Source organism: Solenopsis invicta, chromosome 7 (genome assembly GCF_016802725.1).
Source record: "Solenopsis invicta isolate M01_SB chromosome 7, UNIL_Sinv_3.0, whole genome shotgun sequence".
Taxonomy (NCBI): domain Eukaryota; kingdom Metazoa; phylum Arthropoda; class Insecta; order Hymenoptera; family Formicidae; genus Solenopsis; species Solenopsis invicta.
This window is the reverse complement of record NC_052670.1, coordinates 4,057,370-4,073,468: the sequence shown is the minus strand read 5'-3', so window position 1 is coordinate 4,073,468 and position 16,099 is coordinate 4,057,370. Positions and strand designations below refer to the sequence as shown.

The 16,099-nt window shown below is 39.3% G+C and overlaps 1 protein-coding gene across 3 annotated transcripts in view; it reads right to left on the bottom strand.

The window, feature by feature from the left end:
* LOC105199941 (protein madd-4) overlaps positions 1 to 16,099 on the bottom strand; it is a 191,494-nt gene that overhangs the window by 16,559 nt on the left and 158,836 nt on the right. For all 3 annotated transcript variants that reach the window (XM_011167274.3, XM_039451630.1, XM_039451631.1), the window contains exons 6-9: positions 10,703 to 10,844; positions 10,205 to 10,334; positions 6,948 to 7,050; positions 5,306 to 5,404 (exon numbers count right to left, since the gene is read on the bottom strand). In XM_011167274.3, the coding sequence (XP_011165576.3) occupies positions 5,306 to 5,404; positions 6,948 to 7,050; positions 10,205 to 10,334; positions 10,703 to 10,844 (474 nt within the window). The remainder of the gene's footprint in view (positions 1 to 5,305; positions 5,405 to 6,947; positions 7,051 to 10,204; positions 10,335 to 10,702; positions 10,845 to 16,099) is intronic.

Genomic DNA, 16,099 nt, shown 5'->3' with positions numbered 1-16,099 from the left:
AAAATTTTTTTTGAATATGCGAGTTGCCAAACGTTCCTTGTTAGAGTAAAAGTGGATACGAAAAATACACTCGTACGTTTGAAAGACGAGAAAACGACAAAAATGAATTTTAACAAATAAAAAAAAAATAGACTAAAACATAAATCTCTTGTTACTTCATTTAAATTTCTTATGTCTTTGTGGAAACTATTTCAAATTCAAATCGGGCGTAAGAGCAGAGGCGTTCGCAATTTCGTTATTGACCACCACGAAAGACGCAATGGGCGCGCGTTAAATCTCGAGTGCGCCGAAATCGAATTCTGGAATATCTCCAGAAACTATCTCGATTTTCGGCCAGTCGTAGGTGCAAGAAACCACTGAAGTCCGCTGAACATCGTGCCAGGGACCGAAAAGCGTCGAAATGTTCGTATAGGCGCCGCGGAGTCGTACGTCGCATCGTGCTGCAGCCCCGATATCTGAATCGCATTCGTTACGAAGATCCGAGCGATGTGCAACGTTAGCACGCTTTCGGAGACGGCGTCGAATTCGCTCTTGCGTACGAGCTGTGCAACGGTGGCGTTGACCTATCCGCGATGTGACACTCATATCGACGAGGATATCGAGCCCACGTCGATCGCGAGCGTGTGTACCATTCACACACGCTATAAATGCACGTGCGCATGTTTCGCAAGTAACTTCGTTGAGCCACGTGAGCTTTTTCTTGGCAAAACGTTATATACCTTCCTTTTTTTTTCCTCTCCCTCTAGCTTTCTCGTGCCTCTTCTGTCCGTTTTCCTCCCTGTCTCTCTTCAAAGCCACGCTCGAAAAGATAGAAGCTCTCGAAGAAATGCTGTCGGCAAATGTGCGTACTCGTTACTTGTTATATTGTCTTTCTTGAAAATGGTAATTTTATTGTATCCGTGTAACACAGAATTTAAAGGGCGACGAACTAGATGAAGAACAATATGGAAAAGAGGATTTATCGATTTATTTCTCTTTTCTGTTTCTTCGTATTACGACGTTAAAGTATAAAGCAAGGAATTGCTCAAGTAACTGTGTCACACACTTTTCTCATCTAAAATCTGCGAGTAATGTCGTTATTCGCTTCTCGTTATCATTCTCGAAAAAAAAAAAAAAAAAAAAAAGTACTTTGCTTCTCTGCAAACAACGCGGAAAAAATTTATCTCTAGTAAATAAATTGTACACGTAGTATCTTTAAATAAAAATAGTAATTGTTTTAAATCATTTGCAAATTGTTTCTGCATCTGGGACGAGTATTTTTTCCGGATGAATGTGTGAACCTCTATATCTGTTTATATGATCTTCCATGTTTGTTACATCTGCTTGTATCTCTCCATCTATCACAGTGTCTCAATTTCCCCTTCAAGACGGTAAGAAAGCTCTTCATGCCGGTACAACATCTCCCTTCTTTCCCTGTTAACTTTGGCTTTGCTATGGAAAGAAGGGCAACGCGGTCGCCTTTGCGACACACCATGCCAGCCGAGGATTTTGGTGGGGCACAGGATGGTCGGAAAAGGGATAGGACGAGGAGTACGGAGAGACGGTTATTTGGCGACTAAATTGTCCTGTTTGATGTTGGTGTCTGATGTGACCTAGAGCATCGTCAAAGAGCTCCGCGAGGAAGAATATGGCTGGATGGGCTGGGCGATGGTAGCTCGGAGAAGACACATTTCGCGTGCAGGGGAAAAAAGACGACGAGCCTCGCGTATGTTCGTCTACTCGCGCGGTTTAGACGTAATTCGTACATACAGTGGAAATTGAGGCAGTTTACAGTCTGCCTTCATTTTTACGCCATATCCCCGAGAGCAAGAACGTTACAGTATTCTCTTTCATATCGGTGAAAGAGGGAAAGAGAGAGAGAGAGAGAGAGAGAGAGAGAGAGAGAGAGAAAGAGAATTCGTCACTGCCGCTGCGGCAACGGGGACGACGATGTTCCGCTCGGGCGATTCGCGATTCCTCGGCTTCGAGGAAATCCGATTTAGTCGTCGGGCGGATGACGACGGGCGATTCGCAGTGCGAATGAGAGTACCGTTTTATCCAAGCTCGTCTGCCGCATGATACAACCATCTATGCTTGAAAAAGAGCAAATGCTTTTTCTATTTTCTCCGCGCGGAGTAAAAGTAACGAGCCAGTTATTGAGTCACGATGCTCCTTTTAAAAGCACCTTGGTCGGATATTAGAGTCGTTCCTGCCGAGTTAATAGTTTTTCTAGTGCTCGGACACCAATATATATTTTACAGATATTTCGCCTCTATTTTACGAAGATATTGTAAGGACTTTGCTTCAAATTAAAGGATTGTGTTATGATATTTGGAATCGCAATATCTGCTTCCGTTTGTTTAAAGCCAACCAAATATACAAATATATAAAGCAAAACCAAACAAAGTTATTTGATATATTGCATATTATTAATTTTGACACACATGTGTAATGACGTATATTTGTTTTAAATGTTGCAGAAAAAAGAAAATAAAAAATACGTAGTAACGGAATGTATGTACAACTCGCGAAACTCTATTTCAATTTATCTAGCTGAGGAATCCATGCGTTACAAGTGGAAACTTTCGGCGGGTCGGTAAAGGATTAAAATATATTTTAACGAAGGCATCTCTCTGACGCGTAAAGCAGTAGAAACAAACAAATTGCCTTAATCAAGAATGAGAAATTTATCGCATTCCATGCTACGCAAACGAGTTGTTTGCTCAGAATTAAACGTAAACTAGATTATTTGCGAGTTGATCCATAATTCACGCTTGAATAACATACTTAAATCCGATTCCATTCGGATCCAATTTCCATGCTGCTCCGTCATTTTTATTTAATATAATTAAATATCGAAAACTATATCAGATTATTTAGAGATTATATCGCTATAATTAACGACCATTTCGCGAAAATGTTTTGGACTTTTATGACTCTTCGACTAGCTTTAAAGCAATTTAAAGTCGTTAAAAACAATCAAGTTTTTTCTCGATGCCTAATGAAGAGGAAGAATGGAAGTTCATTATGTATGTTAGGTGAAATTTATTCCTGGTAGAAACAAAAACAGATCGTTTGCTCGTACAACACGATTAATCGATCCATCGCGAACAGTAAGAAGAAGAGCAACAAAAATATCAAACATGATGTTTTCATAAACAGAGAGAACGGTTTTACTAATGTATCTGATATCTGAAAATTTAGCTGGCTACAGATATCTGAAAATAATTTTATTATCATTTATCAAAATGATTATGTAGAACGCTTAAGTTGATTATTAAAATGTCAAAAGCTTTTCGTTCGTTCCTTAGAATTATTTTGATAGTCCAATAAAATTATAAATTATTTTCAAATCGGTATCCAGCTAAAGTTTTAAATACCTCAGCAGAACCATTCTTTTCGTACACAGAGTTAACTTGAAAAATTCTGCTACCGTTATCTATAAAGATCTTTGCGAGCATCATCCTCATCAGACGCAACCCATCTCTAGTCGGTTCGTCCGCATCGCCCATGTGCAATTACGACGGTTGTACACGCGGCTTTTCGAGAAAATCGCATTCTCTCCGTAGAGAAACCGACGGACGCGAAATCGCGATTGCCGAGAGAGAGAGAGAGAGAGAGAGAGAGAGAGAGAGAGAGAGAGAGAGAGAGGAGAGGGCCGCGTTCTCATGTAATTCGCGTTGACATATCCGTCGCCACAAACGCACATCGTGCAAATCGCGCGCAGTTGTTAATTTGCTTTACCCTTAAATGCTACGGGTACGTTGTAACTTGTCGAAAAGGGCAACGGATGGAAACAGAGTTTTATAATTAGAGGCTTCCTTCCTCTGCGCGCGTTTGTGCCCAAACGTGTAATAATGCCACAATCTAGATTTACAGATAAATTAACGCGTGCTTTGAGTAACGCGCTCACCACCGAGATTATTCGAGGTACCTTTAATCGGACCTGCTAATTGTGAGATCTTTGAATATATCTTCAATGTTATCGTTTAGATTCAAGCTAACTGTGCCGTTGCTTAGAGGTTTCATCATTATTAGTTTAAAGCTATTTCGGTCCACTGCTACCTCTATTTTTAGAAATCGATAAATTATCAGATTGAAGCTGAAATGATCCTTTTCACGGAATTAGATATTAATTATACTTATATGATTAGATTAAAACATTCTGACACTTTTGTTATTATTAAAGATTGGTAACATTGATGAAATCGTATATTGATGAAATCGAATGTATCGATAATTATAACTTCTTAAAAGGATGCTAGAGTGTAATTATTGACATTATAAATTCGAACTTTTTTTTCCCTTCGAAGTGGTTTTGCAAAATTGAAAACTCTTTTACTTATTTAATGTACATACAAGAATAAGTCTCGAGATATTCAACTTATAAATTATATAAAAATGATATATGACATTGATAATTTTTTAATTCTTTTTCGTTAAGTTTGGACTTGAATGTCTCGGGATTTAATCTTGCGTACTTTAAATACGTAAAACAGTTTTCAATAGAAATGTGTGGTGAACTATTCAAATACGAATCGAATCAAATTTTATCTGGTTCGAATCGATTCGGATTTGAATCTCTATGAATCCGAATCACATGTATCGACATGCATCGACAGTCCTATTTAAAATGTATCCTTTCTCCTATTTAAAAACATATTTAAAATAACTTTATATAATATAATCAGTATAACTTTTCTTATAATGTTGAAAAATTTTGTTATTATTATCTATGTACTAATAGTCAGTGTAACAATAACGTTATTGATTAAAAATTATGAGTGAAAAAGTATGAACGGATTCAATTCGGAATAAAAAATTATGACAATTCGATTTAGTTTTGCGTCAAAAAACTGTGATTCATCTCTAGTTTTCAATTCACATTTTTAGCAAGTAATAATTGATCAAGCAGATGGTAAATTTAAAAACATAACATTTTGCCAGGCACAAGTTATCCGAATTGGTAATTTTATATGCGTAACAGCCATTTACGCGGAGGGTAAAGGGAGCGTGCAAATCGCGCACAACCATTAACCCTGTTTCCCATCTAGGCAGTACGTTTTGTAGTAAAACTCGCAGTTGAGATAGCAAGCTGTACCGTGTTGTGTTCTCTGTACGTGTGCGCCTGTATGCCTGGGTGGCTGAGGTACGTGTGTGATTATGTGTTTGCGACTGGACCCTGCGAGTGCACCTAAATCCGTGATTGTGGCGGGAAGGCTTAACGTTTTCGCTCTTAAATGATACGAGCGAGGCACCGCCGTGTCTCTGCCTGTATTCCAGGAAGTTTTACTTGCTGAGAGTAGAATCGTGCATGCACTCTCACCTCGCTCCATTTATCGGTCTCCCACATCGGGCAGGATACGGTGTTGCAGGTCTCCTGAGTGCGCGGCTTATGCGTGCCACTACACTTGTGATCGGGTAGCTGTAACAACAAGAATTTCGTATTAATATTAAAATTTTGTTTGGGCAACAAGCTAGAGTAAACTTGTTCCTAAAAATTAAATACTAATGAAACTTTCGAGGAAAGGAAGGAAATTAGAAGCCCGAAAAAGTTCAAAAGTTTGTTCCCTCTCTTCCTTTTTTTAGATGTCTTATATTAAATAGAAATTACAAGATTTGATAATTAATATTATTATAATTATAATTATTTATATTATAATTATAATATTTTAATTATATTTCATTGTTACATTAATATCATTAATATTATAATAATAATAATTAGACGCGAAGGAGTAATGAAACATTCCAAGAATTTTCAAGATATTTTTCTCACCGTGAATATTAAACGGCAAGTCAATAAAATGAAGTGTGATTGAACGGCGGGGCATTGTCGATTACAAAATTATTCAACACTAAAGAGTCTTCACTAATTAATAAATAGAGAATTGAGTTAATCGTTCAGCGACAGAAATTTAATTTCAAAAATCAAGACACTTCAATATCAATTTTTAGAAAAATTGCGACAAAAAAATTTTGTTAGGGAAAATCAGTCAGTAAATATGCTGCATAAATTCTCGAAAGATGTCTAGGGCTGTAGGCTGCGCAGGACATCCTGCATATATGAAATATGAACGTACACTGCCTACGTACGGGTATATGTATGTACGTGTGCGTGGGAGATGTCGGACGGGGAGGTTTTACGGTGAGCGACTGCTACTCGCGAAGCAGCTCCTCGAGTTTAAACGAACCGAACTGGGTTAGGGATCGTGGGATCTTCCAAGACCGTCACGAGAAGCGGGACAGGACTGCGTATGTAAATGCGACTCGCAGACAAGTACGAAAGTACGGCATAAAATTCCCTGAGATGAGAGGAATGGTTAACGTTCCGTCCGCGCGGAAGCGCGGCGGAATTACGGCCGTGTCTAACGTCAGTGGCGAAATGTGAAAAATGTGGCGTTTTATCGTGTGCACGCGTAACGCTGATTCCGTCGCGCTTGGCAGATTTATTCCAGAAAGATTTATTTGTCTTTACATCGTAAAAAGTCGCGTTGACATGTCTCTCCGAAAGCAAACGCGAACACACTCCGCAGAGTTTTCGAAATCCGCGTTATCGCCGGCACGACCGTATTGATTTCTCTCGTCGTTAAACAAATTCAAATAATTTAATCATGATATGTCAAACTGGAATGCTTTATATGAACGTAAATATCTTACGATAAGTCTCATCCTTTCTACCGATAACAGACTCTTTATTAATTAGAAACTGGATGACTAATAATGTTCATTAAATAAAATAAAAAAAAGTAACAATGACAGTGTATTACGTTTAAGATAAGAAATATCAATGATATCGACAGCCAGGACTGTTCCACGATATGAAATATCGAAACGCGGTTGAGCCATTCGTTTCGCGTTATTAAGAGATAAGTAATTTCTCTAACTCCACCGAGATCCATAGAGCCGAGGAGAAAACTCGACTAAACGAAAATTTTATTATTAAAGAGCCTTTCTCTCGAATTTACCTTCGTGGTTTCGTTTCCGTTCTCCTCGGTACAGAAGACGGACCTCGTTCGCGAACCACCACCGCAGCTCGCGCTGCACGCACTCCAGTCCCCGTTCATCCACCTGAAAAGATAGAGAAAGGAAGCTTGCTCAAGGTGCCGGTGGTATCACAGGAATATATCAAGATTAAGTTTGTTGTAGAGTTACTTCCAGTCGCGTTCGCATGTAGCACAAAGTTGCATGCGCTAATGAAAGCGTTAACATTCCACCTTCGCCGGTGGCAAAAGTCGCAAACGGCGGCGTGCCTTTACGTTATTTAAAGTCCGTGTAAAAAATGAACGTGCCGTCAACATCCACGATGTAAAAGTTTATGATCTGGGGATGTGCGACATGCCGCTTGAAACGCGTTTAAAATGCGGCGAGCGTTCTCATCGATACGTTTCTCGTTCTTTTACATACGGTGGATACGTTCATTTTTCATGTTCGGGGTTTTCCGTGAAACACGGGGTCGTCGAGTTCCAAAACATGAAATAGGACCTGCATGCGGATTGCCAAAATCTTGCGCAGTTTTCGCTCCTATTTTCCATGCAGATTCCGCATGGAAATTGGGGACATTTCGACGACGCAAAATCGTTTCTTCTGCAATATGACGCAATATTAATTTTACATACGCCGAACAAGAGGACAAAACGAAGAATTTTTTAATGTCTATATAAAAGATGGTTTTTACAAGATTTATATTTTCTATTAAAAAAAAAAAAAATGAAAACATCTATCCCAAAAAATGTTCAATCTCTTTTTCTGCAAGTAACTTTTGCGTTTCTTTCATTGCACTGGAAATATTTTTGACATACGTTGCGAAAATTTATATATCAACACATTAATCGGATGAGAGATAGAAATAGCTTCGCTTTTGATACGTCGCTATTTCGAATCTAAATGCCAAAGCGTTTCTCTATTAAAACTTTCGACCGATATCTTTGACGATTTCCAGTCCCAACGTTATCGGGCGCATAGCCGTGTGGGAGAGAAGATACCGATTTGCTGGGCATTTACCAAGTAACTGGGTGGAGTGCCTTCCATCGATGTAACAGGCTTTTTATGAAACTGTCAAAGTCACTCTCGGTATTTTTCATGCACGACGCCGTAAAAATGTTCCGTGTACGAGCGATTGCGCTAAATGACAAAGTGAAACGGTAAACTCCCAAGCTCCGTGTCTGGGTTTACGTGCAGGATATCGATCATCGATTACCGCCGACCTTGCCGATCTCGCAGCCCCCAGCATTCTTTTCACGTGATCTTCAAAGTCATCTTTGATGCGTTCAATTTCCGACGGCGAAATGGCGCGCATTAGGGTACATAAGAGCGGTTAGGTTCGGTAGAAGCCATCAAGTGGTTCCCGATATTTGAAATTAATTACTTCCAGTCTTATCAATTTCCCTTGTACAGCGCGTATACTTTTCTTCAAAATCGCTCTCGACGTCAAATTACCATGTCGTATCTCGACGCGTTAGTTTTGATTTTATCATGTGAATCACGGTCTAACACGTGTTACCAGTATCTGCGATGAATCCATAATGTATGTGTCAACATGACCGTATCTTGCAGATTTTCCCGATAAGCCATCCGCCGTCGTAGTGCTTGCTTATGAAACTCATTACACAGCACGTCTCTTAGCGTCTTTTAACATAAATACATTACACTGCGCGCTCTATTATTCACAAGCAAACGTGACAAGTAAAAATCGATCTCTATTTACTATTTTTGTAATATGTAATATTTTTTTAATGCACGAGGTCTGAGCTATCGCGTAATGTCTCCCGATTAAATGTCAGCCGAGATAGTTAAAATTTGATAACCAGTCATGAGTCCCTGTCGGATATATAGAGATTATTTAAACCTTAGCGGTGAATAACTAAGGGGTAAGTCATAATGTGCGATTAAATCATAACTTCCGGATTGCTGCTTCAAAGCGCGGTTGCGGCTTTTCACGTCGGTCGGAGAGTCCCGTTCCTCTCTGGGGAAGGAAAGGTGGACCGTTTAATCGCGCGGTCAAACCGAACTAAATTCTAACTAAACTCGCGGCCACTCTAATTAGCCATTGATCGATTTGCTGCGCAATCGATGCCACTGCTAATTCATCAACGGCTCGTAATCGCAAGTCCGCGATATCGTCGTGTCACGCTACAGAGGGGGAGGTCAAGCCGCCCATCTTGATCGTTAAACGATACGATTCCGATACCGATTAGTGGCACCGCCGTCGCAGGCACGCGTATCCCAATTTTCTTGCGTCCTCGCCAATCGATTGATCGAGTGACGTGAAATAGATCGAGTGAGATATATTACAGGGCGAACGGTTCTCGCTCAGCGAAACGATACCTGATACCTTTCCCCAAACGCAATTTTACAATGTGTAACTGGCGCTTATTACAGTACCAGCACTCACTAATTTCTTGTCGAGTAGAGATTCGCGGGCCGATGATTGTTAAAAGAGCAATGCTCTCCGTTACTCTACTTTACTTTTTAGTCGCAACCAAAAGTAATCCTCGGTCGTTTGCGGTACATCGGCGAAAGACAATCGGCAAGGACCGTCGCCAGTTACCCCGTAAACATCGAGCCGTGAATTCGAACACAAAGAAGAGAGATTCTGTATATCGGACGGTAAACTTTCAACGCTATTCCACGACTTTCCAACGTGCCCGATGGATCCGGAGAGAATAGTTGGCGGGAGTTTTTGTCCGAGTCCCCGTCGACGATGGAGTATATCGTCGTTTGTTGGACGATTCCCATCGCGAGAACTGGTTTTAAACCGCTGCCTTGCAACCCTTCTCTGCGAGACGGAAGAGAAATATTGTTGTAGAAACAAAGATCGCTTTCGTACCGAGTGCTCCCACACTCCCCAATTTTCCGCTCGCCCCTCGCTCACTTCCTCGAAAATCCCGAAACATCGCTCGTACGAGATACGCGATTTATTCGCGAATTAATATGAAATACGAGAAGGTAACATTTTAAACTCAAGTGGAGTAGATATTTTATTTGCAACTCCTCTCCATTTGCAATTTATAATTGATAATTTCCCCTGTTATTGTGAATATTTTATCGTTCGGCTGGCGAAATCGTGTGCGCGTGCGATTCGCGGGGTGAGGCACCCCTCTATAATATCTATACCTATAATGTACCTCTCAATTGCACACGCGAGAGTGGCGTGACGTTTCTTTGACGTAGAACGTGCATGCAGTTCTACCGTAGATAGTTCAGTCTGTCCGAAAGTACTCACTTGGTTGTGCAGGGGTGCGTGTTGCACGGCATTAAGGACTTCACCGAAGGCTTGCTGTTTGCATCGCAATAGCTGTCCTCCACAACGCTCTCGTCGGCCGATTTGCACACCGCCATCCCTATCTTGAAACCTATTAGCGCAAAAACGTGACCGGCAAATTAGCCCTCCAATTTGATGGCGGACCTTCATGCAAATAATGCCGCGATGCTCGTGAATTCCACTCGTTATCTTCTTGCACAACGATGTGCCGGTTTAATAAATCGTTACGTAATACATGTTTAAATCATTGAACATAGCGAGCAAAATTTCAAAGGCATGAAGAACAATTTTTCAAATTAACGTATTTTTATATACAATATGATCCACAGATAAATGCAGATATTTCAACGATATAATAATATTTTGACGATCGATAAAGTTTCGCATAAGCACTAAGCTACTTTGTTCATGGAACTGTTTGTATACAGGGAAATATGGCTAAATTAATTCAGTAATTACCTCCACCGCAGGACTTGGAACAGGCGGATATCGATTCCAAACTCCAGGAGTATCGCGATTGACAGCTTGATCCATTCCCTCCGCACACGCCACACGCATCTGTGTTCTTGTTACTACCAACTCGAAGGTCGCAACCAACCTTCTGCAACAGAAATCCACGCTCGATTAATGAAACACGTCTTCCATATAATAGATTTCAGCCGCGGTTGTCGTTATTACTTCCTAACACATTGTCAGAAACAAGTAATCCTGCCTTAGAAATCGTTAAAAAATACGTTCATTTCTGTTGTGTTATTTTGCGATACGTCATTGATAAAATAGCATAGCGATGGCAATTAAAAATGTAGATAAATTTTAAACGGAATAAAAATTAATAAATCAAAATTATTATCCATGAATTAAAAAAATATTCATAGATAAAAATTTGATGATACAAGGGGAGAGAGAGAGAGAGAGAGAGAGAGAGAGAATTCTTTGGCTAAAGTTTCCAAGTATTAACAAATTAACGTTCGGTGCTGAATACAAAAATTTGACAGAATTTTATTGTTGATTCAGAGGTCACGTAGCACTCATATCAATTTACTGTTTACGTGAGGGGAAATTTTTCTGTTTCGGCTTCGGAGAAAGAATTTTGCAGTATCGGCGGCATCCCGGGTACATTAAGAACGTTGACGAATGCTGGCGTGCCATCGGGATTCATGCGAGAACGAGAAACGTCCCGCGAAAATTCAGGAATCTTTGAGGAGGAGAAGATGGTGCTGGGAAAGCTGAAGGAGGCGAGAGCACGTCGATTCGTGACCTGGCTCGGACGGCAAACTGATTTGTCATTCAGGTTGCATGGAGGTTTGCTCGGAGGTCGGGGAGTACATTATTCATCCCTTATCCTGGGCGAGAAGAGGGAAGCAAACTGAGAGCCGAAGGCGCGAGCGAAGTGGGGCGCGCCTCGGTGATGCTGGGAGAAAGCAACGGGCGAGAACGGGAGTAAAAAGGAGAGAGACGTGAGCCTAACGAGGGATCTTCCTCGTACGATCAACTGCGGTGGCGCCGAGATAATCCGAGATTTCGTCGTAGTGACCTGCGACGCAAATAAATCGTTCGTTCCAATTACCTACGCACACTTAAAGCTTAAGCCTCGGAAGTCGGCAAATCTGAAGACGTGCGTCTGTTCGACGAGGCGCGTGAGTGGAAAACGAGAAAATAGTAAAGTCAACTCGGAGCGTGATTCATGATTGCCGTTTGCCCTAACGCCCGAATGTCTGCAAATAGTCATTATATTTCTGTTATTTTGACATCTTGATTTAATTTATTTATTTGCGCGCATCAATACAATAATTTTAAACTTGAACAACGATGATATTTTACTGTTTAATTAATCGATGTATTATGATGCAATCACATGCTTCTTTCGTTTAGTTTTTACAATCATACGAAATACAAATTCCGCTTGTTACAATCTCGAATCGCAAAAATTATCCATTCGCTATTACCCATTCATATTTTCTTTTACGATTTCATACGTAACGGTGTCGTTTAATGAAAGCTAGACATTGCCAAACGAAAATTGTACGCTAAATTCAGCACGGCATGCACGCGGCGCGACGGTCTCCATTCCGAGCCAATTGACCGTTCGATTTGGCTGCAGAATCGAAATCGGGCTCGATTATCGTTCAAGTTTCAAACGTTCTGCGAAATACTTCCATTAAACATCGGTGATCGTCATTCGGCGAATTGCGGCCGTTACGAGCGCAGTTTTATTCCGTGCATCAATGCAGAAGTCAGTTTAGGTAGATACTTTATTTCTGCGCTTTTCGAAACGAGAGATTCGGTTCTGCAACAGTCACGGTTCTGCAACTAGCTTCACGCATCAAAAGCGCTACACTAAAGCTAGAACAAAACTTTGAGGGCATGTAGGCGCCGAGACAAAGCAAATTGAGAGACATATTCTCTGGCTAGCATAAATAAAAGAAATACGTTGACGTAATATCTAATTTAAATTTATTTTAACGTTAGAATTGTCACAAGACACTATTGTGTATCCCGATTTTCAAAGATAATTATGAGAATGTTTTTTTTTCCTTAAGATAGCTGTATGTGTCCTAGTTAATCAGTCTTTAATACACGATTGCTTCTGAAATAATAAGAATAAAATAATATTACAAAATATAATAATACTGATTTTCGATGGAAAATTCAATATATAGCAAAAAAAGAAAATAATGTGTATACAATTGTAATTGCCTTTTCATTTCATATAGTGTTGTGATCTAAAAATATTCTTCTAAAATTAGACTCTCTATCGTTGACATTAGATACAATATAATATCGAATAATAGCACATGCTATTAATACCAATTTGTATACGTAATAATGATAGTGTCAATAACTCTAACGCATTTATTATTTTTCGCCGTCACGTATTACAGCGGTTATTTGTGCGGAACCAGAAAAGGGTCGCGGAGTACCGTTAAGTCCCACGATATTTCATTTCTCACGCCCAGAGGAATTCTCGTTTTCTTCCGTCTTGTTTACCTACAGAAATAACGGGTTGCTGCGATGGCCTTATCTTTCAATTATCGGATCCCATCATTGATTTCCACTTTCGCGACAAAGTAAACCTAATCCGGTCGGCGCACCCGCATGCCGTGTCTTTCGTATAAAGAGACGCATGTGTCTAAAACACTTCTATCATATACAACGGGGAGAAAGTGCGAAACAAATTCATTTTCATATAAAATTAAATTTCGACAAATCCCAGGTCTACCGGATGACAGCTGTCCTATCCGGTAAACGTTTATCCTCCCTTCCTCCAGCTTTTCCTTCTTTCTCATGAATTATCTTCACAATGGTGGATAAAATAAAACAGAAATTACAATTGCATAAACCGTATTATTTGTATTGGTATGTATTGAATTTTTCATTGAGAATCAATATTATTATAATATTTAATGGATATACTACCTAGAAGTTTAAAACAAAATCTAATTTTGTAAATTTTTTTTATGGGAAAATGGGAAGAGTTAGAGAAATCCAGTTTGTTTTATTGTAAAAATTGTATTTTTCTCTGTTTGTCATATAAATTTTAACAAATAATTAAAAATGGCATTGCTAATAAAATCCTTATAAAGTTTGTGTTCAAAAAGCGTAACCATTATATCTTGAAGATACCTTCACTAATCGATTTGTAAGTTTACACACTGTTTCTGAACACTAAAAATTAGTTTTTAACATAGAATTTTTTTCTCAATATTTCGTTTGTCTTTTCGCAGCCGGAAAACCAACAAAATTTTTGATGAAAAGTAAATTATTTGATTTTGACCAACTGCCATTTTGTTCAAATGTAATATTTCGAAAAAACGGCTACGTCAAATACTAGGTTTGTTTCAACTTTATAAAGCTTTTGTCGTTGCTTTCAAATGAGTTTCGTGAGAACGGTAATGGTAATCGCAAACCATGTTTTTAAAAACAAGCTTCACAAGGACTTTAATAACGGCGTCATTTATAATTATTTCTTAATAAAATTTATATGACAAACAGAAAATAAAACAATTTTTTTCAACGAAACCCGACTCTTCTCTTTTTATTTTTCCGTAAAAAAATTTACAAAATCAGTTCCGTCATAGTTAGACTTCGTTTTTTGACGCGTTCATGTATGTTATTAAATATTAATGTTATTACTTTTATTATTTCCGAAATAAACGTATACTAAACACTAGTTGATTACTACATAAATACATGGCATATATGTGGGCTGTTATCGTCCAGACATTTGATAATAACGTATTCAAGTTATTTCATACGTTAACGTGACGGAACAGAAAAAATCTTTTGCTCTCGCGTTAAAGTCCGTCAAAGAAATTTTTTCAAGATAGAGATTTGCACAAAAAAAAAGATAATACTTCTCCAAATACTTCTATTCTGAAATCGATTACTGAGCCAAAACACTCTATTCCACTTGAAATATCACAGAGAGTAATACGGACGATAATTGCTAATGTCTCGCGATTTTCAATATCGTAGCGATTTCGTTACGCAAATTTGACTGGCATTCAATTATTTGCCCTCGAGATTCTATTCGATGCTCCATGTACCTTTCCGGTCTTTAGCACCCCCGTACTGTCGCTATCTCATTAGGATACACCTAGCCTTTTCCACTAGCCTCGCACCAGCGACATTTCCCCGCCATCGTGTCTCACCTTCCTTTCCTTTGCACTCGTTTCTACCTTTTAACATAGTTTTCTCGAGAATAGGATTTACAGAGTGGAGGAAGGGATGCTTAACCCCCGGGCACTTTATTCGCCTTCGTGTTTTCACTGGCACGATGAAATTTATTGTGTACCTGTCCGGAACTACACCGGCTCGAATTCAACATGTACTTATCATACATCTATTTTCTTTTGTACAATGTGCATTTTCTTTTCCAACTTTAGATAGCCGACGGTAATCCGGAGGAAAAGGGCTCGTTTCAATTTTAGAACATCAATTACTTCAGAGATAAGCAACTGAAAATGGAGAATTAGGTTTTAAGGGAAAAGAAGGAACTGGGCGAAAACTGGGAAGTGAAGTAGAAAGAAATGGGTGAGAACTCCGGGAAGCAAATTTTTGCCTCGTATGGTTACTTTCTTCTCTTTCTTTTTTTTATTCTGCGGCATTAATCATAGTCAAAATCTTTTCAGAAAATAGCACTTTAACCAAAAGTTAAGAACAAACTTTAATAAGATACTCCCGCATTAAAAAAAACATTTTTTGTTATTTGTTCAAAATATTCTCTTCTTTCGCAATTTAATAAGAACAACAAAATTGCGTGCTACTCGTTTCTAGAATGGCTATCTTCTCCAACTTACAGTGCGTAATATTTGTTTATTTCATGGACAATGAATAAATATATATAATCCCAAGTAAATATTGTGCAGTTGATTAGAGTTAAAATTTGCTTGTAGCGAGAATAAAAACTGTAGGAGAAGATTTTAATTTAGACTTGACGAAAAATGTCGAAGGGGAGGACGCTCGCAAAGTGTCAATAAGTGTTTTCCTGAAACACATTGGAAGAGAAACGCTAATGTCATCGCCGCAATTTCCGATTGATGTAATTTCTCAAAATTCCCACCACAACGGGGAATGGCGTAATAATTTTTTTCGCCCGGAAGATACATTTTAACGAGTGCGCGACGTAATGAAAAAGCTCGACGCGTCCATCGGGCGTGCCCATAACGAAAACGGGACTCGGCACTTTTAATAACGCAAAGCCAGTTTGCGTTCACCGGAGTTTGCTTAATGCTTAATTACGTGGACTTCTCTGCTGATTAGATATTGTCCCCGCGACCGCGTCGCGGGCGTTGCTATTATGAGAATTCGTTAATTATTTCCCGGCATGCCGCGAGAGCGCGAGCTTTTTCCCAG